General features: G+C 37.6%; 1 protein-coding gene across 1 annotated transcript in view; it reads right to left on the bottom strand.

Moving 5' to 3' along the window:
- HABP2 (hyaluronan binding protein 2) overlaps positions 1-24,108 on the bottom strand; it is a gene marked incomplete at both ends in the record, with an annotated part of 53,250 nt that extends 29,142 nt beyond the window's left edge. Inside the window, 3 exons of the mRNA XM_083363298.1 lie at positions 296-335; positions 22,027-22,073; positions 24,099-24,108. Of these exons, the coding sequence (XP_083219424.1) occupies positions 296-335; positions 22,027-22,073; positions 24,099-24,108 (97 nt within the window). The remainder of the gene's footprint in view (positions 1-295; positions 336-22,026; positions 22,074-24,098) is intronic.
- Between the last annotated feature and the right edge of the window lie 2,333 nt (positions 24,109-26,441).

Genomic DNA, 26,441 nt, shown 5'->3' with positions numbered 1-26,441 from the left:
TGGAATCAAAGACATGCTTATCTACTTAAAGGGAAGTGTGATTTAAGGTTCTTGCCCAATAAAATTAGAGCTACATTCTACAAGCCAACTGCTCATAGCCAGAGATAATCATGTTTTGTCAAAATTTAGTGCAGCCATATATGGAATGCACAGAATACACTTTCACTGTAATTCTTCTCAAAGCAAAAGAGTCTCTGAAAGGGTCACATTGTCCTAATTATTCCCTCCATATTTTAACATGTAAATATTATGAAGCATCTGTCATAAAGAACACATTAAAAAGCATACTGTTTACCAGGTTGTTGGCGGAACCATGATGATATAATCTCAGAATGCTGAAACGAGAGAGAGACAGAGAGAGAGAGAGAGATGGATGAGACTTTGTAATGCTATACAAGACAAATCAGATATAAATGCTATCTGACAACCAAGAGTCGTGGTGGCGCGGTGGTTAGAATGCAGTAAGGTAAAGGTAAAGGTAAAGGTTCCCCTGCACATGCGTGCTAGTCGTTTCTGACTCTAGGGGCCGGTGCTCATCTCCGTTTCAAAGCTGAAGAGCCAGTGCTTGTCTGAGCATGTCTCCGTGGTCATGTGGTCGGCATGACTAGATGCCAAAGGCGCACGGAATGCTGTTACCTTCCCACCGTAGTGGTCCCTATTTTTCTACTTGCATTTTTACGTGCTTTCGAACTGCTAGGTTGGCAGAAGCTGGGACGAGTAACAGGTGCTCACTCTGTTACGCGGCACTTGGGATTCGACCCGCCAAACCTCCAACCTTCTGATCGACAAGCTCAGCGTCCTAACACACTGAGCCACCACGTCCCTTTTTAGAATGCAGTATTACTCACTAATTCTTCATTTCCATTGCCAGGAGTTCAATTCTGACCAGCTCAAGATTGATAAAATGAGGACCCAGATTGTTGGGGGCAATATGCTGACTCTGTAAACTGCTTAGAGAGGGCTGTAAAGCACTATGAAGTGGTATACTACTGCTATTGCTGTTAATAAAGCAGTTCATTTTTTAAAAAAAAGTCAGTTTCAGTACTCTCAATCCCCTTTAAAATAAATTCATTGTATGGTTAAAAATAATATATATTTCAACTAGCAACTATAATGTCATATTTAGTTAAGTCTTTTATAAACTACTTTTTCCTATTAACTGCGAACATTTTAATTAGGCATGTCAATGTACACTTTCAAGACAGGATTAAGGTTAAATAACATTATGTTTATTAGGTTAGCTCTATCTAGTTGTTTAGATTTGGCTATTAAGTTGTGAGTTATTATGCCATGACTTTCATATTTGTGTTGCACTTTGGTAATTTATTATTATTATTATTATTATTATTATTATTATTATTATTATTATTTAGCATGATGTTGTATAATCATTTTGAATTATGGGGATAAACAAAAGGGTTGTCTCAGAAGTAACTCTTTAATACATTGGCACCTTTCCTGTCTTTTATTCTGGACAGATCCACACTTCTGCTTCCTTCATCTCCTGAAGAGGTTACTCAGTGTCTCCTGAGGGCAGGAATGGAGACATATAATCTGCTACCCATTCCTAACACACTGTAAATAGGCTACTCACTTTCTCTCAGCCCACCTCATCTCAGAGGGTTATTATGGGGAACACAGGAGGAGTATTAGCTATGTCCACCCTTTTGAGTTGCTAGTGAAGTCATAAGGCAGAATAAAAATCAAATGCATATGCATATGCATATGTATAAATAAATAACTGCTGGGGTCCTATGTTCTCTGCTGGTTGGCAGGCACCTCCTTTAAAAATAGCAAGGAATAAACTCTTTGCTTCTTCTTTTCTTTCAGAATATATGCCAGTGGAATATTGCCCTTGGTGAAGTTAAGCTCCGTTACTTTTGAATTTTTCCTGAATCTCAGTGATCTCTGCTGATGTGTTTTCTGGCACCATCTGTAACATTTAATCTGCCAAGAACACATAGGCATCGAAATTAATTATTAGGTTAACATATTTCAGGGGAATCTAGTTCCGCTGTATACTCAATATACTCAGAGAATATTGTCACCAATTGTCAACTCTATTGTAGAGCTGTGCAAAGAACATGTTGATGCATGCAAAGTGTTTCCTTGGTGATCCCTATGAAAATGCCTCTGTCTTTAGGAGATAGCCTTCAGATGAGCATGCCAAGCTTTCCAGAGGATGCAGCTGCTTTAAAGCTTAAAGGACAGATGCTTTGCTTGTGCCAGCACACTTTGTAAAAGATTCTTATCTAATGCTTTGCACAGTCATATTAAATAGGTACAAAAGTAGACATAAGCATGAAAGTAAAACCTGCCTCTTTTTATTGTGTTCTCCATTCTTTAGGCTGCTATATTCTATGTTGCCAGAAGATGGAGGGCTTGACTTATTAAGGGAATACCACAATATGCACTATTTCTTTTCCAAGTGGTTTTGATGGTCAAGAATGAATAGAAGGATTAAAAAGCCAAATTTGCTAATTGTGTATGAGAAGCAGAGGCAATTTTTGTCTTAGGAAATCTTTTCAGAATCCTCTCTTAACAAAATACTTTTAAAATCAGTGCGAAACCTGTTATAGCAAATGTAAGTTAGTCATTTTGGGGGATAAAACCAGAATATAATTCTGTTTCCTAACAGCTATAAATGGACTAGCAGTGCCTCATGGAAGTGTCAAGCTTAGAAGAAATGATGGAGAGTAAGAGGTTTACTAGTGGCTGGACTTATAGAAAGGAAAAATTGCAACTTCCATTGCTTGGAAAACCTGAAATCTAGCTAATTCGAATGGGCTATGTTTTTGTGTCAAATAGATCCGTTTTCCTGAATTTATCATAAATACTTGTTCAATTTGCTGAAGAGAATTTGTTTTACAACTTATTTCAAAAGAGAAGAGAATTTCAGAAATTTCTCATAGATGGACCGTGATTTGCTGGAACTGATTTAGCGATAAAGTGGTCAGGAGCGCAGGTGAGGATTCCATGTCTTGTGTACAGTCATATCTGCAGCTATTTAGACTTTCTTTGGCTTCCCAGATTTCAATTATCCTTGCTTGTAGTAATTTTATTCGAGTTTACAACTACAGAGATAAAGATGAAAACTAAAGCAAATATAAAAGAGTAAAATAATAAAAGTCCAAAAAAGGGACAACACTTTATATATTTTTAAAAAGAAAATAAGGTGTCTATAGAAATATCCTCCCTCTTCATCATGACCAATACATATAGTTTCAGTAACTTATCATCTTTTCTACTACTACAATAAAACCATCCTTCATCCCATCTCATTCCTTATTTATAAACAGATTCTTAAAACTTCAACATTTAAATCTGGTCAACAAAAGTCCATTAAAAGTTACCAGAAATAATAAAGTATATATTTTAATCTTAAATAAACTAGCTTTATTTTACTTTCCTTTTTCTAGCACACTTTCTCTACAAATAAAACAAAGAATCTCCTCTTCTTTTATTTCCTATCTATAAACAAATTTTACAGCCTTATCGTTTGGTCACTTACAGCAAAAATACATTAATATTTATTCAGAAAAAATATATATATTTTAATCCTCATTAAATAATTCCACTTTATATTCCTTTGTTTTATTTTTAGAAATCTTTAGATTTAGAAATCTTGATTTCTATTCCTTTTTAATAGAGTGTAGGGCTTGATTTCTTTCCATTGTCTCTATGTTGCTTTTCAGAACCCTTTAAAACTTTAAAAAGTTTCTTTTGTAAATGAAAAATGAAAAAAATAAATGTCCAAGTCACTCTTCTGGTTTGTTATTTGTATATATTTTTTTATTTTAATCCCATTTATATCCCGCCCTTCTCCGAAGACTCAGGGCGGCTTACAATTTAAGCACAAATCAATGTGCTTAGCAATAGCCTTCATTCTATGTATATGCCTGCTTATTAGGGCTTTCGCGCCCCCCCCCCACGTGGCATTATTACAAAGTCAGCTTATTGCCCCCAACAATCTGGGTCCTCATTTTACCTACCTCGGAAGGATGGAAGGCTGAGTCAACCTTGAGCCTGGTGGGATGTGAACCTGCACAAATTGCAGGCAGCTGGTGCTACTTAAGGAGGCATTAGCCCACTGCTCCACCAAGGCTCTTTTAATTGTTAAGATATTATCTGGTTTCACCTGTATATCCAGTATAATATTTTTATCTATAGCATTCTTTTAGTCTGTGATTTTTAAAACCACATTCCAGTCAGGCTCAGAAGCAGTCTTGTTAATAACAGATGATCTTAAAAATAACCTCTGAGTGAATTAATCCCAAATATTCTTAAATTTGATCTGTTGGAATAATTTGTTCTATTCTATATTAATTGGTCTCTTTTCCTTTAATTACAACCTTTTAATTCTTTCTGCTCCTTAATGGATTACTGCCTTGTTGTGGCGAAAGGGCTTGCAAAATTCAATGAAGCTATGAGCTATGCCGTGCAGAGCCACCCAAGACGGACGGGTCATAGCAGAGAGTTCTGACAAAACGTGATCCACTGGAGAACGAAATGGCAACCCACTCCAGTATCTTTGCCAGGAAAACCCAATGGACAGTACCAAAAGGAAAAAAAAATATGACACTTGAAGATGAGCCCCTCAAGTCGGGAGGCATCCAATATGCTACTGGGGAAGAGCAGAGGGCTAGTACTAGTAGCTCCAGAAAGAATCAAGTGACTGTGCCAAAGCCGAAAAGATGCTCAGCTGTGGATATATCTGGTGGTGAAAGGAAAGTCCGATGCTGTAAAGATTTTTTTCCATAGGAACCTGGAATGTAAGATCCATGAATCAAGGAAAGCTGGACATGGTCAGACAAGAGATGACAAGACTGAACATTGACATCTTACAAATCAGCGAGCTAAAATGGACAGGAATGGGTGAATTTAATTCAGATGACCATCAGGTATATTACTGCAGGCAAGAATCCCTCAGAAGAAATGGAGTAGCCTTCATAGTCAATAAAAGAGTAGGAAAAGCAATACTGGGATACAATCCCCCAAATGACAGAATGATCTCAGTTCAAATCCAAGGAAAACCATTCAATATCACAGTAGTCCAGGTCTATGCCCCAACCACCAGTGCTGAAGAGGATGAAATTGACCGGTTCTATGAAGCCCTACAGCACCTTATAGAACTAACACCAAAAAATAATATCCTAATCATCACGGGGGATTGGAATGCTAAAGTAGGAAGCCAAAAGATAACTGGAATAACAGGCAAGTTTGGCCTTGGAGTACAAAATGAAGCAGGGCACAGGCTGATAGAATTTTGTCAAGAGAATACGATGCTCATAGCAAACACTCTTTTCCAACAACCCAAGAGACGGCTCTACACATGGACATCACCAGACGGTCAACACAGAAATCAGATTGACTATGTGCTCTGCAGCCAAAGATGGAAAAGCTCTATACAGTCAGTAAAAACAAGACCAGGAGCTGACAGTGGCTCAGACCATGAGCTTCTCGTTGCAAAATTTAAGCTTAAACTGAAGAAAGTAGGGGAAAGCACTAGGCCACTCAGGTATGAACTAAATCATATCCCTGACGAATATACAGTAGAGGTGGCAAATATATTTAAGGAATTAGATCTGATAGAAAGAGTGCCTGAAGAACTATGGATGGAGGTTCGCAACATTGTACAAGAAGTAGCAACTAAAACCATCCCAAAGAAAATGAAATGCAAGAAAGCAAAATGGCTGTCTGAGGAAGCTTTGCAAATAGCTGAGGACAGGAGGGAAATGAAAGGCAAGGGAGAAAAAAAAAGATACACCCAACTGAATGCAGAATTCCAGAGAATAGCTAGAACAGATAAGAATGCCTTCTTAAATGAACAGTGGAAAGAAATAGAAGAAAACAATAGAATAGGGAGGACTAGAAATCTCTTCAAGAAAATTGGAGAGATGAAAGGAATGTTTCATGCAAAAATGGGCATGATAAAGGACCAAAATGGCAGGGACCTAACAGAGTCAGAAGAGATTAAGAAGAGATGGCAAAATTACACAGAAGAACTATACAAGAATGAGCTTAATGTCCCTGATAATCACAATGAGGTGGTCACTGACCTTGAGCCTAGAATGTGAAATGAAGTGGGCCTTAGGAAAGCTGAGCAACAACAAAGCTAGTGGAGGTGACAGTACTGTATTCCAGCTGAGCTATTCAAAATCTTAAAAGACGATGCAGTAAAAGTGCTACATTCAATTTGCCAGTAAATTTGGAAAATTCAACAGTGGCCACAGGATTGGAAAAGGTCACTTTACATTCCAATTCCATAGAAAGGCAGTGCCAAAGAATGTTCAAACTATCGCACCATTGCACTCATTTCTCACACTAGTAAAGTTATGCTTAAAATCCTACAAGCTAGACTCCAGTAGTATGTGGACTGAGAACTACCAGAAGTAAAGGCAGGATTTCGAAGAGGCAGAGGAACTAGAGATCAAATAGCCAACATATGCTGGATCATGGAAAAAGCTAGGGAGTTCCAGAAAAACATCTATTTCTGCTTCATTGACTATGCTAAAGCCTTTGATTGTGTGGATCACAACAAATTGTGGCAAGTTCTTAAAGAGATGGGAGTACCAGACCATCTTATTTGTCTCTTGAAAAACCTATATGCAGGTCAAGAAGCAACAGTGAGAACTGGACACGGAACCACTGATTGGTTCAAAATTGGGAAAGGAGTCTGGCAAGGCTGTATACTGTCGCCCTGCCTATTTAACTTATATGCAGAGCACATCATGAGAAAGGCAGGGCTAGATGAATCAAAAGTTGGAATTAAGATTGCCAGGAGAAATATCAACAACCTAAGATATGCAGATGATAACACTCTAATGGCAGAAAGCAAAGAGGAACTAAAGAGCCTCTTGTTGCGAGTGAAGAAGGAGAGTGCAAAAGTTGGGTTAAAACTTAACATTAAGAAAACCAAGATCATGGCATCCGGCCCTCTCAATTCCTGTCAAATAGATGGGGAAGAAATGGAGGTAGTGACAGATTTTATTTTCCTGGGCTCCAAGATCACTGCAGATGGGGACTGCAGCCAAGAAATTAAAAGATGCTTGCTCATGGGGAGGAAAGCCATGGCAAATCTAGACAGCACACTTAAAAGCAGAGACTTCACCCTGCCGACAAAAGTGTGTATAGTCAAGGCTATGGTCTTCCCAGTTGCAATGTATGGCAGTGAAAGTTGGACCATAAGAAAGGCTGAGTGCCAAAGAATTGAAGCCTTTGAACTATGGTGCCGGAGAAGACTCCTGCGAATCACTTGGACTGTAAGGCGATCAAACCGGTCAGTCCTAGAGGAGATCAACCCTGACTGCTCTTTAGACGGCCAGATCCTGAAGTTGAAACTCAAATACTTTGGCCACCTAATGAGAAGGAACACTGGAGAAGAGCCTAATGCTGGGAAAGATTGAGGGCAAGAGAAGAATGGGACGACAGAGAATGAGGTGGCTGGATGGAGTCACTGAAGCAGTAGGCGTGAGCTTAAATGGACTCCAGAAGATGGTAGAGAACTGGAAGGCCTGGAGGAACATTGTTCATGGGGTCGCGATGGGTCAGACAAGACTTCGCAACTAACAACAAATTCTTTCTGCTTTCCTCTAGGATTCAGTTTTCAAAATTCCATCTTGTCACTTATTTTTTCTGATTAACAACATTTTTCCACAGGAAAATTTCTTATACTTAATTTCAAAAATGTTTCTTTTTCCCCCCAAACAGCTATATTTTCCTACAGGAAAAATTCTTGGAATTAGTTTCAAAATCTGATTTCAAATACTGGTACTTAGTTTGTAACTTTCCAAAATAATTGTTTTAATCACCCTTTTGCTGTTATTAAAGAAAATGTTTTTCAAATTGCTAAGGACATTGGTTTGTGCTTAAAATTGTAAGCCGCCCTGAGTCTTCGGAGAAGGGCGGGATATAAATGGGATTAAAATATAAATTAAAAATATCTCTAAACTTGTATAAAACTTCTTTCATTGAGGATTGAAAAAGATTTACCTGATGAAATGAAACTTTCCAGTATGCAGGTTCTTACTATCCAACAAGCAGTGAATGAGCAATTTATATTAAGAAATGAAATATGTGAATCCAGTGTCCTTTTGAAGGCTCAAAAGCATGGCTTAGGTAAAAGTGATAATCCCATTGGGTCTCAGAGGTCTAAACCCTTGTTTCATGGTTTCTTCATGGGAAGCTATTCTCTGTGCTGTGTGTGGGCAATTCTGAGTCCTCCCCTTATCTGGTGAGGAAATTCAAGAAGCTGGTCCGATTGCCAACTTCTCATACCATCAACCCTGTTCACTATGGAGCTATCTTCAGGTCATCACAGCTTCCCTGAAAATTTTCCCATACCTCAATTATCCAAGGAAAGTTTTTTAAGGAAACTAGTTGTATGAGCTTTTTTCAAGGATGAGTCCTATGTTTGCTACCGCTGAAAAAAAGGAAACAAGTAATGTTCAGGCTACAAATTGCTGGAAAATTTCAAAAGTATACTGAGTTCTTGGTCTAACAGGAGAGCTATGCAAAGCATTTGAAAGCACGGAATTACAAAGTATGTTAGCAGCTGTGTGCTTTCATGTTCTTACTTTGTTTCTGGTTCTCTATATTTATATTTATGTATGTGTATGCATGTGCACATGTGTGGACAGACCATATTTCTTCTGGGAGTGCCAATGTATCTAAGCATTGAGCAATTGTTTGCATACATAGATAATGAGGGACAGTTTTCAAAGCAGTTGCATCAACTTTCTAAGGAATGTGTCTGTTTTAATGCTTTGAGGAGATTCACTTACACTAGTATGCTTTAACAACTATTAGAATGCTAGTTTGCTCCCAAACATTCTTGATTATTCATGATATGCCCCAGACAATAGACTGGAGGTATTGCCAAGAGTGACTAATAATAATGATAACAAATACAACAAACAACTACAACAAATACCATTATTTCTTACAGGACAGCCAGGGAAAACTGTTGTGCCAGAATCAGCAAAGATTCTTACAGCATCTTAGAGACTTTGTTACTGAATGAGCTAAGGTGTTGGTTTAGGTTATGACTTTTAATTGAAAATCTGTACCACATCAGTCAAACTTGTAGTTTAGAAACAGACCACAATTTTAGGTGAAATTGCTTTGTTTTGGAGCATTGATTCTCTGGAATACTTACAATGAAAACTCTGCAGTGCAGAAATTGGCCCATTCATGTCTGCTTGCTCCTACCCAATTTTTACTGAAGTGCAATTATAGGTAATTATATATAATTATGTTAGTTTGGCTGTTTTGAAATTATATCTACTTTCATTCTATACTACAGAAATAAAATAAGATTTGTGGTGTCTACCTTTACCCTACCAAAACAGGAAGACAAATGAATAACTTTCTTCTTATTGTTAGCAAAACAGTGAAAAAAAATCTAAAATATTGGAAGACAGAAAATAACTTGAAGTGGCAATCTTATACCTAATACTTCGCTGAGAAATAACCCATATTTGTTCATTTGTATCTATTATACATGCAAATAAACACATTAATAACTTTATGTACATAAATTTGGGCTGTCAGAAAATACTTGGTAATGAAACAGTTATAGGAGACTACATTAAACAGTTATAGGAGACTACATTAAATAATTTATCCGTTGATCTTTTGGTTTCACACCGCTGCTTATAGCGCTAGTGAATTAAAATAGCAACTCTACACATAAATAATTGCATCACAAATCTATATATTTTTCTAAATAGATTCATTCTCCCTAATAGAGGCGTATTGGATTTCCCAAGCCTAGAATTGCTGGATTCAAACCTGAGCAGCATAAATGTCCCTTAAGCCTCCAGATGAAGCCAAAGAGAAGGCAGGTGTAGTTTCTTCAGTATTGTCCCCAGCCCCCTTTTCTCCCCTTGCTGTTGTTGATCAGAGATCCTGGTATATCCCATAGCAAGAAAATTTATGGAAATTCTAATCTAAATGCAATCAGGAGCCACATAACTTCACCCTAGTTTCTCAACAATCACTCCTAACCCTACTGATGAAAGGACAAGAAGGGATTAATCTCCAGTTTGTTTTGGCTTGGAGTTAAATGACGCTTCCTCATTTCTCTCGACACTTGCTACCTACTTAGACACCTATTTTTTGCTTGATGGTTTTCAAAAGAAGTTTACTTTGCCTGTCTTCTTAGTGACACCAATTCTGGTTATGCAGCCATAAAGCTCTCTGTTTGTAATTTTTAATTTCAATCCCCTGGAGTTTCAAGCATTTTCTTTCTTGTGACGTGCTACAAGTTTGAGGTTTAGTGATATTTTCCCCCTCAAACACGAAGAAGAGAAATAAATTTTGAAAAGCCTATAGAAGTTTGAACCAAAGTGGAATGAGTTCATTATTCCTATGAGTAGTTTCACTGCTAGATCTGAAATTCTATCTCCTGCTACATTCTGAAATTCTCTATTTATCTCATGTGATAGTGAGAAGACACACACTTGGTTTCTTCTTCAGAATAGATCTGATTTCGAGACAGGAGCAACAAAGCCTCTTCAGTTAGTTTCACAAGGCAGACCTTCCTATGAGTCTGACATGAGATTTTTGCATTATCAAACATTTTGCTATCTTTGCTGAAAGCGCAGGCTACATAGCTCAAGTTAAAGCTTATGGAAACCCATTAAGAAGGCACTTAGCTGTAAGAGAACTCTCACGCTTCAGGGCATATGCTGAATGCCTTCAGGGGTCAGAAATGAATTTCCCCTCTATAAGAGATCAGTTCAACATTTGGTAATGCATCTAGCTAAGACATTTTGCAATCCTGTAGCTTCAGGCACACCCTTGCCTGTCCTATAAAAGAGAGCATATGGGGTTCCCTTGATCAATGAATAATGCTGAATTGGCAACTTGCTTCTTCACGCTGGAGGCTGAAGGTTAACAGTGCAACACCACAAAAGATGTACACAACAGATGCTTGAAAGCTCATGCAAGTTTTTTTAAAAAAATAATAATTTTAACTTTAATATATTATTTAATGTGTGTCTATATCCAATTATTATGTAGTTCCATTCAAAGATATGTCTCTGATCCAGGTTCTACTTCTTCTTAAAATTGGGTGAAGCCTAGGATACATCTACATGGTCCTCCTAATCTATCTCAATAATGTCTCATTTTTAGTTGTGTAAAGTCACATTTCCATGATGTACTAGAGGAAGCTTCTGGATTTATATTAAATACTAGATGGCCAAGGTATGCATTGTCCCAACATAAAAAGTACATGTTTTATTCTACTCTCTATCATTTCTAGCCATAGGTTCATTCTCTCTTATTTTTGCATCTGTTCATATTTTTTAAAGACAAGCCCATAAAAATATGTTTGTCACAAATTAATACAATCTAACAATATATTTTGTGTAGTTTTGTACATGTGAAAAACAGACCATTTGCAGCACACAGTGTGTGCATATATTATACATTATACACACATATATTGTACATACATGCTCATTTTTTCCAATAAATATCTTTCCATTATTAAGCTCGATAACATACAATATTTCCCTCAATGCATACATTTTGCATACCCTTTGAAGAACTGTATTACAAAATGAGGAATTCATTTGCAGTGTTGTGGACCTCCAGATAGTGGTACAAAAAAAGGACTGTGGGTATGATTTCCATATAAGTAAGTGGTGGGCATCATGGGCTCTGTATAATTATATTGTATTATATTATTTATGCCTACTGTATATTTCTGTCCCCTTGGGAGTTCATGGCAGTACATATGCACATAAAACGAGTGTCTTCCCTTATTTTAGTTTTACAAAAGAAACCCAGGCTCTTGTGAGGTGGAAATTTTCAGTTGTCTCCCATGGGAACTAATTGCTACTTGAATTGGCAGAATGTATAAGCCATGGCTCAAGGGAGGGAGTGACAATGCGTAGGTATTGCCTTGCTCTTTTTATTACAGACTTCTGTTTGGAACTTACAGCTTCCGTTCCAGGTAGGGCCAAAAATTATAGCTTCATTTCCTTTAATCTAATCATTAACTAAACAGAACAAACATGGTTGCAAAATCAGGAATGAGAGACTGCTATATTTGATGAAAGAAATCCTAATTAGAAAACCCAATTAATTAGCAGTTAAATAATAATTAATGTAAAGAACATATACTAAAATATATGTGCATGCACTACATTTTTTAACTTCCTTTGTATCATTGATAAATTATTTTAAAAGGTATTTAAGAGTATTGACTAACGGACTTGTGTCTGCAAATGTAATCTATTTCAACCATTATACAAAACAAAGAGGAGGAGTTAATGTTACATTTACACTCCTGAACATGGGTAGTATAGCGTACTCATGTTCAGGATGGTAGGTATAACAACATTAAAGCTCTCAACACATACAGAGTGCAAATGCACAGTTTTATTAAAATCAGAATATTTAAATTGGCAATTCATTTTGTAGTGAAACATTAGAGGCAAATAATATAATCAACTCATGGAACAGTCGATATTCTTGCTTCTAGGATTTATTTTCAGAAATTTTGAACAGTTCAATTATAACAAAAAGAAATATGTTTTATTAAAAATTCTCCTGCTTTTTCATTTCATCACTGCTAAAGAAAATAGTTTTTCTATGTATTCTATTTATATTTATTGATGTAAATTTTTGTTATACAATTTTGACATGAATGATATACTCAGAATTATGTTAAGTGCACAATGGAAAATTTCAAAAATCTCATCCTGTTATTTAAGCACAAGCCAAATTTAGCTTGTAGGAAATGGATTAATAAAAGAAATATTTACATCTATTTTCAAAAGAAGAAAAGAAATATGGAGGAAGATAAAAAGGCCAATGTTGAATATTTGTTTATGCTATGTCTTTTTTCCAAAAGTTGCTTTTAATTCCCCCTTTACATTGATTATTTCCAAAAAAGCATTAATAAATCTGAATCCTTACAGTTCTAAGCTACATATATCTCCTGATTACTGATAATATACTTAGCATTGCCAATAGAGTAATAGAACATAATGTTTTCTAATATAGGCATGACATTAATTCATCTATCACTTTTAAATGCTTTAAAATAAATATACTTACTGAAACAGGAGTATTTCCGAGAAAGACAATCAGAGGGAGAAGTGGCAAATAGATGAACCAATTAACCATTCTTATTTTAAACAGATTTTCTTTCTGCTTGTGAATATGCTTTTTGTTGTTTCTATTTTTTTTCTTGTTTCTCAACCAAAATTGCTAAATAGCAGGTTTTGCAAATTATTAACCACACTTTCAAATTTGATCACACTGGACTAGCAAGTACAACTGGCATGGAAAGTTTTTTTCTAAGAGGGCTATGCTAAGGAAAAGCGTTGCCATATTTATCTAATTTATTTGTGATGTCAGTTTTAATAAACTGGCTTCTAAAATGTGAGATATATTTGGATCATTGGTTAATCATTACATTTATGATTAGGTGCAGTTTAACAAAAAAAAATATACTAATCCTACCAATTTCAATGGTAGATATTTGTTCTTTGGCTGCTTTCATTCCATGAAAAAATTTGTGGTGGTACATTGCATAATTCATTATGGAAGCAATATGTCAATAAAGATTCTTAATCACCCAGCTAGAGTTGTCTGGAAGTTGAGTCATGTCAACTGGAATTATTTTCTTTTTGATTTGAAACATTTAGTTGCTTGTCCAAGTAGCTTCTTCAGTCTTTCCAAGTTGATGAGGGGGACCCTATATATGTTCACTAAGGTGCTTTAATTTTTCATCTAATCTGAAGAGGCTACTTAGGTGAGTAGGCAGAGAGACACTAAGAGTACCTACTCCTAAATCTTTTCTCCTAGGTGGGTTGTTAAGTGTGACCTCCCTGATGAATCTGTGAAGCGGTCTTGATCTTCCTTGGGACTGATGCAAGAGCAGCATAAAAAATGGGGGACAGGTCGTCTCTGAAGCTTCCACCATTATTGAGGGAAGGATTTCTACTTTGGCGTAAATAGATTCCTTCGGTCCTTTCTCTCCCTGTCCAAAATGTGAACATCATTGTCCTCAAAAGAGTGTCCTTTTTTAAAAATGAAGGCATACTGCTGATTCTGGTCCTGTAGTGCTGTTTCTTCTGTGCTGGGCTATCCTCTTGTGTAAAGGCTGCTTGTTTTCTTCAATGTAGAGCTCTGAACACTCCTCACTGCAGTGGATTACATGCATTACATTATTCTTATTTTTATGGTGTCTGATCTTTAGGGTGGATAAGCCTCTGTCTCAGTGTGTTGGTGGGTTTGAAGAACACAGATATGTTTTATTTTCCAAGTATCCTTTTTAACTTCTCTGACACATCAGTCATGTAAGAAATGATAGGTTCTTTTGTTGACTCTGACTGTCAGCACTTTCTGCCATTCTTTTGTTAGATCCAGACATTGATTTAATAAAGGCCCAATTTGGATACTAACACAATGAGACATAGATTTGTCCAGAAGGTCAGTCCCCAGGAAGATCAAGACCACCTCAGAGATTCACCAGGGGGCCACTCTTAACAAACCACCTAAGAGAAAATATTTTGGAGCAACAACTCTCTGCCTACTTACCTAACAATCTCAATTTAGATTAGGTGAGAAATGAAACCATTCTGGAGAACATATATGTGGTCCCACTAAACAACTTTCTCAGACTGAGGAAGCTATTTGAATAAGCAGTGAAAATTTTCACACCAAAAAAAAAAGTCCAGTTATCATGATTTATGGAAGCATTATTTAAGTTTTAATACAGAAAATTACTGAATTTCCTTTGACATCATTATATAGAAAATAATTTACAATTAGAGCAAATATGGACTTTGATACTGGTATGGTATGTTTCTCAATTCCATAAATGTTTCTATAAATATGTTTTTTTCTGGTTAGAGAAACAGAAAGATGAAAGGAGTGTAATAAACAGTTTTATGTGCTCTGACCTTGACTAAAATGAGATGCCCTGAATTTTAATATACTCCTGAATCATCAAAAATCAGATTGAAGATATGGAGTGTAACTAATATCAACATGCTTTATATCCACAGAAGATAAATTAAAGGGAGTAAAACTGCTATTGACAAACATTGATTATATGCACTCTGAAGGACTTTGAAGCTGAGTCAGATGCTTTCTACCAGTCTCCAATCTTCTCTTTTGAATTTCATTGCACAAGGTTTTACTTTTTAATTATTTTTCTTGAAAGCTCTTTGATCAAGTAAAATATAGATCACATTTGGATGATATCATGTCCTGTACTTTCTATGAAGCTGTGCCCTTGTACATCATTTTCAAATATATTTGCAGAAGTTACATCTTTTTACATAAAATTTAATCTGTGATGCAGAAACCTGTTATTTTTTTAATCCAAGATCTGTAGGCTGAATTTATCACATCATGGAAGTTTTTAATATAGTTTATCATGCATATGTTACCTTGGGCACATACCTATCACAAATCTTCTGTATGTTTAAATTGAGTTTCATGCATGAAAATCTAAGTGAAATTTTCTTGAGGCTTGCTCAGTAATCTTGTTAGTTTCCTTAATATACATTATGTATTTTGGATCTTTTACAAATATGCAATCTGGAGCAATTACTCTTGATTACAATTTGAAAGAGAGTGTGATGAATATATGCTTTTGGCTTACAGTATATAGTACAGTATTTGGAATCTAACAAGAGATCTATTGTACATTTTTCAGGAATGGGAACTGAATAAAAACTGGTATTGATTGTTCAATCAAAAGACTGTGGATATTGTTGAATATTTTTGTTTTTTATTTTTGAAAAGTACAAAGAAGATGATTTTTCAGCAATAGGGTCATTTTTTATGCTCCATTAAACTTATAATTTATAATTATAATTATATAAATTTATAATCCAACTTTTTTATTCTATTTTATTTTTATTAAGATCATGATTATATATACAAAAAGCCAAAAAAATTTACACAAATATGAGCTGCCACTGCTGTGGCTACTGCCTGTAGATGGCCTTGGGTTAGGCTGAAACAGGAAATAAGATTTCTCCCGTGCTTGGGACTTAAGCAAGTGCATTCTAAATACTTAACAAACATTTAACATACATACATACATACATACATACATACATACATATATATACATATATATATATATATATATATATATATATATATATATATATATATATATATATATATATATACATATACATATACATATACATATATACATATGTTAAATGCTTGTTAACTTATTTAGATTACCTTGCTAGGCCCCAAACATGGGACAAATCTTCATTTCCTGTTTCGGCCTAACCGAAGGCCATCCACAGGCAGTAGTCACAACAGTGACAGCTCATATTTGTGTAAATTTTAGATTGCTAACAAAGAATTAAAGGGAGACTGATATGCATTTCAAACTTATTTGGTTTCATCAGTCAGCCATACCCCTCTGAGATTCGAACCTGTCCTGATTGCACATTAGGCAGTTGTTTTAACCTCTAGGCCACAAGCTCTATCTCACTTTGTTAGCTGAGAAGCAAGGGAGATATGTGTTAAATGCTTGTTAACTTATTTAGATTACCTTGCTAGGCTCCAAACATGGGACAAATCTTTATTTCCTGTTTCGGCCTAACCGAAAATGATGAAAATGATGAAAACAAATAAGTTTGAAATGCATATCAGTCTCCCTTTAATTCTTTGTTAGCAATCTAAAATTTACACAAATATTTATTTATTTTTATTTTAATCCCGTCACTGTTGTGACTACTGCCTGTGGATGGCCTTCGGTTAGGCCAAAACAGGAAATAAAGATTTGTCCTATGTTTGGGGCCTAGCAAGGTAATCTAAATAAGTTAACAAGCATTTAACACATATCTCCCTTGCTTCTCAGCTAACAAAGTGAGATAGAGCTTGTGGCCTAGAGGTTAAAACAACTGCCTAATGTGCAATCAGCCCAGGTTCGAATCTCATCTCCATTTCAAAGCTGAAGAGCCAGTGTTTGTTCGAGGACATTTCCGTGGTCATGTGGCCGGCATGGCTAGACACCAAAGGCGCACAGAACACTGTTACCTTCCCACCGTAGTGGCCCCTATTTTTCTACTTGCATTTTTTACGTGCTTTCGAACTGCTAGGTTGGCAGAAGCTGGGACGAGTAACAGGCGCTCACTGTGCTATGCGGCACTCAGGATTTGACCTGCCAAACTGCTGATCTTCTGATCGACAAGCTCAGTGTCCTAACTCACTGAGCCACCGCATCCTACATATACATATACATATACATATACATATACATATACATATACATATACATATACATATACACCCGTATATACTTGAGTATAAGCCGACTCGAGTATAAGCCGAGACCCCTAATTTTACCCAAAAAAACTGGAAAAAGCTATTGACTCGAGTATAAGCCGAGTATAAGTATAAGCTTGGCCCCTTCTTAGCAACATATCTATATTCTGTGCCACGACGAGCTGCTTGTTGACTCTGGCAGCATCCCGAAGCTGGCTCGGGCCGCGGTTCACAGGGTCCGCTCATCAGGCTGCCAGGCTTCCTGGCAGCACATCCCGCAGGGAAGGTCTGCTAGGGAGGCGGCAGTCAAGTGTTGTTTCCCTCCTCGTGCGTGTGTGTGTGTGTGTGTGTGTGTGTGAGAGAGAGAGAGAGAGAGATACCTGCGGGAATGGCTGGTAGAGGTGGCGGCAGTCCGGCGTTTGCGTTATTTTGTGTGTCGAGCCCCGTGGGCCCGACACACAGGAAGGGGGGGATGCCGGAATGCCGCTTCCCTACCAGCCATTCCCGTGGGTCTGACACACACACACGCACGCACGAGGGGGAGAAACAATGCTGGACTGCCGCCACCTCTACCAGCTCTGCAAGCCTTTGCCGCCCCTTCTCTCCGCTGCCTATATATATGTAGGTCTTGGCGTATTCGGGTCTTTTTCTGTGTAGGATTGGGGGTGTCTTGGCAACGTTTCGACAAGGTCCCACTCCCACTCGTCATCTTCAGGCTGGTGTCTTCGGTTTTGTGCTTGTGCGAGCGAAGCGTGATCGGAGCTGCCGTCTCTTTATAAATACTGGTGGGGATGTGTGGGGTGCTGGCTTTGTTGCTGTAAGTGGATTGGTTGGCTGTGATGTTACATCATGATTGGTTGATGGGGTTATTGTTAGGGGATTAGTTGGCTGATTTTTAGCATCCTGTGTGGCTTAGGTGCTGGCTGTGTGCTCGTTAGTCCTTTGTGTTTTAACAACCTGGGTAATGGGCTGTGTGATGACATCCTGAGCTCTATTGTAGTGATTTCCTGAGTTCTGTGTTGAAATATCCTGGGTGGTTTGCTGTGTTGTGATATCCTGGGTTTTAGCATTGTAACCTTCTGAATTCTGTGATGTAATGTCCCGAGTAGAAGGCTGTGGTGTAACATCCCGGGCTTTGGTTTGGCTTCGAGTTTGTGGTCTGGCCCTGTGTTCATGGCGTATGTCAGTTTGCTTTGTGTGGGGGTCGGGGGGGGGGGAATGCAGCAGCTGAAGATGCTACCGAGGTTTGGTTTCTGGATGGTGGTTGCATTTTGTCTATGGGGTGGGTTTGGGTTTGAGTCTGGTGAGGGTGATTGTTGGTGGTGTCCTGTGTTGTGGGTCCGGTGTCGGTTTTCGTGGCTGGGACTCGTTTGTTGACTAGGGGTAGTTTCCAGATGTCTGGTAGGCGGGAGGTATCATCACATTTATTCATGTTGTGGGGGTGTTTCTCTATTTCAATGGCTTCCATAATTATTCTCTTGTTGTAGTGTTCAGTTTTGGAGATTAATTTCGTTCCTTCAAAGTCAATTTCATGTCCTGTTGCTTTAAGGTGCTGGAAAAGGGAGGAAGTTTTTTCTTCTTTTCTGACTGCATTCTTGTGTTCTGCAATGCATGCATTTATTCTCCTATTAGTTTGTCCAATGTATATGGCTGGGCAGATTTTGCATGGTATTTCATAGACTCCTTGGTTTTCTAGCTGGATCTTGTCTTTGGGGTTTCTTAAGATGTTGGCTATCTTTTGGTCAGTGCCAAAGGCTGTCTTGATATTGTGTTTGTGGAGAATTTGATGCCTTTGATGTAGGGGAGGAGGAGGGCGATGCCATTGTCCTGTTCTGTGTCTCAGTTCTTGGGGGGTGTCTCTCTTTGGATTAGTTTGGTAATTGTGTTTCTTTGGAATCTGTTGGAAATTAATACGTTAGTGAGAGTGTGTAATTCAGTTTTCAGGTGGTCTTTGTTGGCTAGGCATTTGGTTCTGGAGATGAGGGTCTTGGCTATGGAGTTGATCTGTGCTGGGTGGTGATGGGATTGTGCGTTTAAAGACCCAAATACGCCAAGACCTACATACCTATACCCGTGAAAATCTACGAAAACATATATATATATATATATATATATATATATATATATATATATATATATATATATATATATATATATATATATATAAATTTATATTTCACATATTAGAATGTTTTTTTAATCTTGGCAACTCTAAGGTGTGTGGATTTCTAGAATGCTGGCTAGGGTTCTAGAATGCTGGCTAGAATTCTGGGAGTTGAAGCCCACACATCTTAAGGCTGCCAAAATACTATCTTAGAAAGTGGAGTTTTGAGAAACTTTAGGTAATAATCACTGTGATTGCTTCCCTTTCATACAGTCTAAAACTGGATTACAGCAGTTCTTATAGAAACCTTGAGATTTGACTAACAAAATAACAAAGATCACTTTAAAAATACATACTATTGTGTTTTGTAAGATTATTTTCATGGTTATGATTTTATATGGGACTGTCCTCATCTGTCCTTGCTACATCTACAGTCATTGTCATCATGAAATTATAAATGAACATGGTATATTTACAAATGGCACTGAATAGATGGCTAAATACTACTAAGATAAAATTATGATAGTGATTATCTTCATTGCCATATTATCATCTCAGTATTTGGAAATCCCTGTATAGATTGCAACATATGAGAGAACATTTTAAATGGCACCTTATAGGAAAGGTGAGTGGCATAATTTAATGAATAAATAAATAAAACAAACATAAATAAAACATAAATAAAACATAAATAAAACATAAATAATAACAAACAAACAAACAAACAAACAAATAAATAAATAAATAAATATTGTTCATAATCATCATCAGTCTTGGAGAAAAAATATTTTTGGACTAGAACTTATATTTTCCCTCACCACCTATCTTCCTTAGGGCCTCAAGGGAGCTCAGTTCAATAACACCTATAGCAACATCATACTGCAATAATGAAATTGCTAATTTTCTCATCTTAACCAAGAAAAAGTGTGAGCCATGGAATGTCACTGGATGATTGGTTGCTGTTCTGAGCCCAACTTGTCCTCAAAGAATGTTGTTTTGGCAAAAAAAAAAATAGAGGAAGGACTACCATGTATTCTAAATTCCTAAAGAAGATGAAATATAAACCTGCCATAAAAATGAAGCTTTGTCCCGTCCTTTAATATAGAATTCTGGAAGTTGACAATAACAACACATGTTTCCAAAAAAACTCCATGGACATTTCTATATGGTCACCAGAAGCTGAATTCAAGGCATTTGTATTTTTACATTATATAAAATATATTATCAGTGGCCAGTGTGGCTAGCCATCAGAATATTATGCCTTTCGGTAATTGATTATCAGCAGTAAAGTCTTGGAGCCTGTTAAGCATGCGTTTTGGATCCATTACCTTCAAAGTCACCTGATTTACTAACAGTGTCTCTGTTGTTGTTGTTGTTAGCTGCGAAGTCGTGTCCGACCCATCGCGACCCTATGGACAACATTCCTCCAGGCCTTCCTGTCCTCTACCATCTTCTGGAGTCCATTTAAGCTCACGCCTACTGCTTCAGTGACTCCATCCAGCCACCTCATTCTCTGTCGTCCCCTTCTTCTATTGCCCTCGATCTTTCCCAGCATTAGGCTCTTCTCCAGGGAGTCCTTCCTTCTCATTAGGTGGCCAAAGTATTTGAGTTTCAGCTTCAGGATCTGGCCTTCTAAAGAGCAGTCAGGATTGATCTCCTCTAGGACTGACCGGTTTGATCGCCTTGCAGTCCAAGGGACTCGCAGGAGTCTTCTCCAGCACCATAGGTCAAAGGCCTCAATTCTTTGGCGCTCAGCCTTTCTTATGGTCCAACTTTCACTTCCATACATTGCAACTGGGAAGACCATAGCCTTGACTATACGCACTTTTGTTGACAGGGTGATGTCTCTGCTTTTTAGTGTGCTGTCTAGATTTGCCATGGCTTTCCTCCCAAGGAGCAAGTGTCTTTTAATTTCTTGGCTACAGTCCCCATCTGCAGTGATCTTGGAGCCTAGGAAAATAAAATCTGTCACTACCTCCATTTCTTCCCCATCTATTTGCCAGGAATTGAGAGGGCCAGATGCCATGATCTTGGTTTTCTTAATGTTAAGTTTCAACCCAAGTTTTGCACTCTCCTTCTTCACCCGCAACAAGAGGCTCTTTAGTTCTTCTTCACTTTCTGCCATTGGAGCAAAACTATGCAATCTCTAGTGATTATGTGAAATCAAAGAAAGAAAAATCAAGATATAGAAAGTGCACAGGCCGTGAATCAAAGATGCCAAAGGACTGCAGAACCAGTCCAAATTTACTTTGGCATGGGAAGGACTGGTTCTGGCATAGGAAACTCAGATTTTCTCCACTCCTTAGGCCTTTTAGATCCAGCCTGTCTATCAACATACTGTAGAAATTTATATTTCTTTTATTTAGCAAAGGAAAGAAACAGATTAATTAAATAGAATGGATTTATTGTGTATGATGTGTACGTGATAAATACATATCAGCAACTTTATTTTCAATGGATAGTGCACCCCTGACTCAATGTCGGGTATTTGAAAGAAAAAGTTTTTTTAATTTCCCAACACCTAATTTTATAGTTCTCTTCTGTTGGCGTAACTTGAACCCTTATCATTAAGAATTCACCATGTAGGTATAAATGAACCCAGTTAATCCTTTCAGAAATGATGCAGGATCAGGCCTCCAGTTCACAACACTTACCTTCAAAGGATTGTTCAGTCCTGTAGAATTAGATGTCAAGGAAAGAACTAAGAGGAACATCAATAAAAAAAGAAACTGTGAGGAAATGCAATGTAGCACAGATCGTGATGAATTAAACAACATCCTCTAAATCTTCACACAGTAATTGATTTGCTCATTTGTACTTTTTTCCTATTCTTTAATCTTTCAGCAGGGCTTCACTCTTCCCTTCTTGCTTTTTAAATATTCTGTGTTCATCTGTTGTCTACAATATTGTTTCTGATCTCTTCCACTTTATCAGACATTTGTACACAGAGAGTAGTCTGCATGGGCTGGACTTTTATAACGACTAAAAAGATAGGAAAAAAAATAATCACCTAGACTGAACAATTCACATCCTTCTAAGTGTCTCTTTGATTTATTAAGCGCCTCTGCATAAACTGTTCCTTCCTGAATACCTGAATGAAAGGATGGTGAGCATGGGCTTCAGATCTATTAATTCAGCCAAAAAAGGAGAATTGCATCACAGATGTCAAATGTTCACACTGAACTAAAGGGCTATGTTAAGCATATCATTTTGATATATTAACTTTTGGATGAGATGAAATGTGCATCTATTTTACATTAAACTAATACCGATGCAGACAATGATCTGGAGCCAAACATTACCCACAAGAAAATTTTATTGTATGAAGAAATAATCCTCACCAACCTTGGATGTATAAATCTTTCACTTTGCTGGTGGTTAAAGTTCAGGGAGAATTGGATTATAATAGAATGACTATAATTAAACAGTTACTAAAGTGTCACCAGACAAGGATTTACATTAGGGGTCCCTAAACCCCAGGCCACTGACTGGTACCAGTCCATGACCTGCTAGCATCATCTGTTCATGCGTGGGATCTAGGTAGGTCATGAAACTACAAGCCCTTCTGGTCTGTGGAAAAATTGTTTTCTACGAAACCAGTCTCTGGTGCCCAAAATGTTGGGGACTGCTGATTTACATGACACAAATTATCTGAAGTCTTATAAACATCTCTTGTTCAGCCAATGATTAATTTCTTCAAACAGTTCTGATTGTCCTACAGCAAGCACAATAATCAAACCAGATTACACATTCATATGCCATGCTATCAAAACTAGATATTTAAAGATTTAGTATTTATGATAGAAAGTTCTATAAATATCTATTTTCACCTTGGCATAGAGAATAAGATGTCACTTTTCCTTTTATTTCCAAAAAGGATAAAATAGGCCCTTTCATTGGGTTTTCACATGAAATATTTTCTTCACTGATATTCTAACTGATCTACAGAGAAGGTATTTGAAGACAATAATAGTTTTCTCGGCAGACTTTATCTTGCAGATAAACCTAAGAAAAGTGTGTAGGAAAATCCCTGTTGTTTCAATAAATCTGGGCATAATTACCTAAGAAGGCACTAGACTGGGAAAAGCTGTTCCAAGATGATTATTGTTGATTGTATAATAGAAATACTTAGGATAGTTGCACATTTGTAGTTTTCTACAAACCATTACTTTCATAAGATTCTTAAGTGTTTCTCAAATTGCATTCACTAACAACTGAAAGATTTTCCATTAGCACATGGGTGTCAAACTTGATCGCGTCACGTGACATATCATGATGTATCATGATGGTTTTTTTGCCTTTGCAGAGCTGAGATGGGCGTGGTCTGCATGTGGCGCATCTGGCCCGCGGGCCACCAGTTTGACACCCCTGCATTAGCAGATCTCAAGGTCCAAGATAAGGAGGTTGTAGAGTTAGGATTTATTCAATTCCATCAGCTTATTCATGAACAAAGACATGTTGGCAGGCCAGTTTCCAGATGTTACACTGCAACAAGGCCCAAACACGAAATAATTACTATAAGTCATTTGAATAAATGTCCAAAGAAAGAATGAACTTTTAATGAAAGTCCTATCTTCAATATACCTTTCTGAAAATGGATTTTTTTTACTGTACTGTACCAAGAGGAATATATCAAAATATGCCAACTGTCTCTTAAGATTTTCTTTAACAAATCTTACTCCAACTTGCGATAAATATTTGTGTATGTTTGTTTGTAAAGACTTACTGGCATACATAGCTTATATCTTGTGGCAAGGGAACATTTGATATTTGCTTTTGAAAATTAGCAATGCACTTTCTTTTTAAACCCAAATAGCTTGAGGGCTTTAATTCTTGAGGATGTTCTGCCTAAAAGGAGCAGCAAGCAGGACGGTGAAAGATGTGTGAAAAATATAAACTATTCTGTGGATCTCTCAGCCATATGCCCAGTTTTTGTGTGTCTCTATAAAAACATATTGCTATTACTAGCCTTTAGCTTAGCTGCCAGAAGTGGTGCATAAAAATGATCTTTCCAGCAGTTCTAGACAGATTACTAAGCTGTGAACAGATAACTCCATACAAATAAGGGAAAGAAGAAAAGCTTGGAGGAAAAAAGTAGAAACTGACAATTTCATTGCAGCCCAAAGTAGAAAAGATTCTCTCTCTCCCTCTCTCTCTCTCCCTCTCTCTCTCATGACCAAGGGGAAAGCTTTGATAAACGGTAGGGCAGCTCCTCAAATCCACAGCTCTGAAGTGGAGGTGGAACGCTGCAGGAAATAATGTGAGCACCCCTGCTGTGGAAGTCAAGGGAGACAAGGGAAATGGTTGAGGTAATAAAAAAAAAGTTAATATTACAAGAGTAAAATGCATTTGAGTATAATTCTGGACTTTAAATTTGATTTTCCAAATCTTGGCGAAAGAAAAAGGCAATCTGCTTCCCTAGCAGGGTTTTGTCACATTGAGTTTTTAAAATATAGAATAAATTTTAAAATCTATTTAAATCACCTCCTGGAAAGACATGCATAAATAATAAATGAAAATACGTTCCTCACACTAGGGTAAAAAATGTGGAATGCTACTTTAAAAAAATGTGAGGGAAAACATTTTAAACTTCTGAATTGTGTGAGGACAAGATGAGATGGGCACCATCCATCCACTGAAGAGCTTGTTAATGTGGTAAACTGGACATCAAAAGCATCTGGTTGGGGGGGGGGAGAAACAAGTGTTTTCAAAAGCTAGAGGTTTCATGATATATAAAAAAGGTGAAGGAAAAAATATTTCTAGGTAAGAAGATCTGCCTTTTTTGTTCCTTGATTAATCAGAAATACCCAGTAAATTCAAGAAAAAAATTATTTACAAGAATCAGTATCAACCCTCACAATTTTTATATTTAAGGAATTGTAGCCATTTTGCAACTAATTCTGAAATGATATAGGGTCTCCTGCTTGAGCAGACATTGACAGAAGATCTCCAAGGTCTCTCCCAATTTTATTATTTCGTGTCAGATGCTAAAAAGAATGGTGTGGGATGTATACGTGCAGGTGTTTAGATTGATTTTTCTTGGAGATTAAATACTTCTTAGATGTGAATGACAGTATTTATTTATTTATTTATTTATTTATTTATTTATTTATTTATTTAAATTTATATACCGCCCTATTCCCGTAGGACTCACGGTGGTTTAAAGGGAAAATTAAAAATTAAAATACATCACATACAATTAAAATCGATTAAAACTAAGATTAAATTAATCCCTGAACTTAACTAAAACCCCATTAATTAAATAATTAAGACCCCTCAGTCTGGGCCAGACAGCTCAAAAAACCAGGTTTTCAAGTCCCTACGAAATGAGTGAAGGTCTGGGGCGGTCCTAAGCTCCGTGGGAAGCTGGTTCCAAAGGGCCGGCACGCCCACAGAGAACGCCCTTCCCCTGGGAATAACCTGCCAGGATTCCTTAACCGGCGGTACCCTAAGAAGGCTCTCCCTGTGGGAGCGCACAGGACGATGGGAAGTTGATGCCGGCAGCAGGTGTTCCCTTAGATAATCCGGACCCAAGCCATTTAGAGCTTTATAGGTCATTACCAGCACCTTGAATCTCACCCGGAGGGCAACTGGAAGCCCATGCAGCTCACGGAGAAGAGGTGTTACATGGGAGTATCGGGAAACTCCCATAACAACTCGCGCAGCTGCATTCTGCACCAGCTGAAGCCTCCGAGTGGTCCTCAAGGGCAGCCCCATGTAGAGAGCGTTGCAGTAGTCTAGCCGGGAGGTCACAAGCGCATGGGTGACTGTGCGTAGGGCATCTCGGTCCAGATAGGGCCGCAACAGGTGCACCAGACGAAGCTGGGCAAAAGCCCCCCCCTGGTCACGGCTCCTTTGTGATCTTCAAAATTGAGCCGTGAATCCAGGAGGATGCCCAAGTTGCGAGCCCTATCAACGGGGGGTAACACCTCACCCCCCATCATTAGTGGTGGAACAACCTGGTTTATCCAAGATGCCGATATGCACAGCCACTCAGTCTTGGCAGGATTGAGTCGAAGCCATCCAAACCCGGACCGCTTCCAGGCAATGGGACATCACGTCGAGTGCA

Source organism: Vipera ursinii, assembly GCF_947247035.1.
Source record: "Vipera ursinii genome assembly, chromosome: 5".
NCBI classification, from domain to species: Eukaryota; Metazoa; Chordata; class Lepidosauria; order Squamata; family Viperidae; genus Vipera; species Vipera ursinii.
Note: the sequence above shows the minus strand (reverse complement) of the source record. Positions and strands in the feature narration are given on the sequence as shown.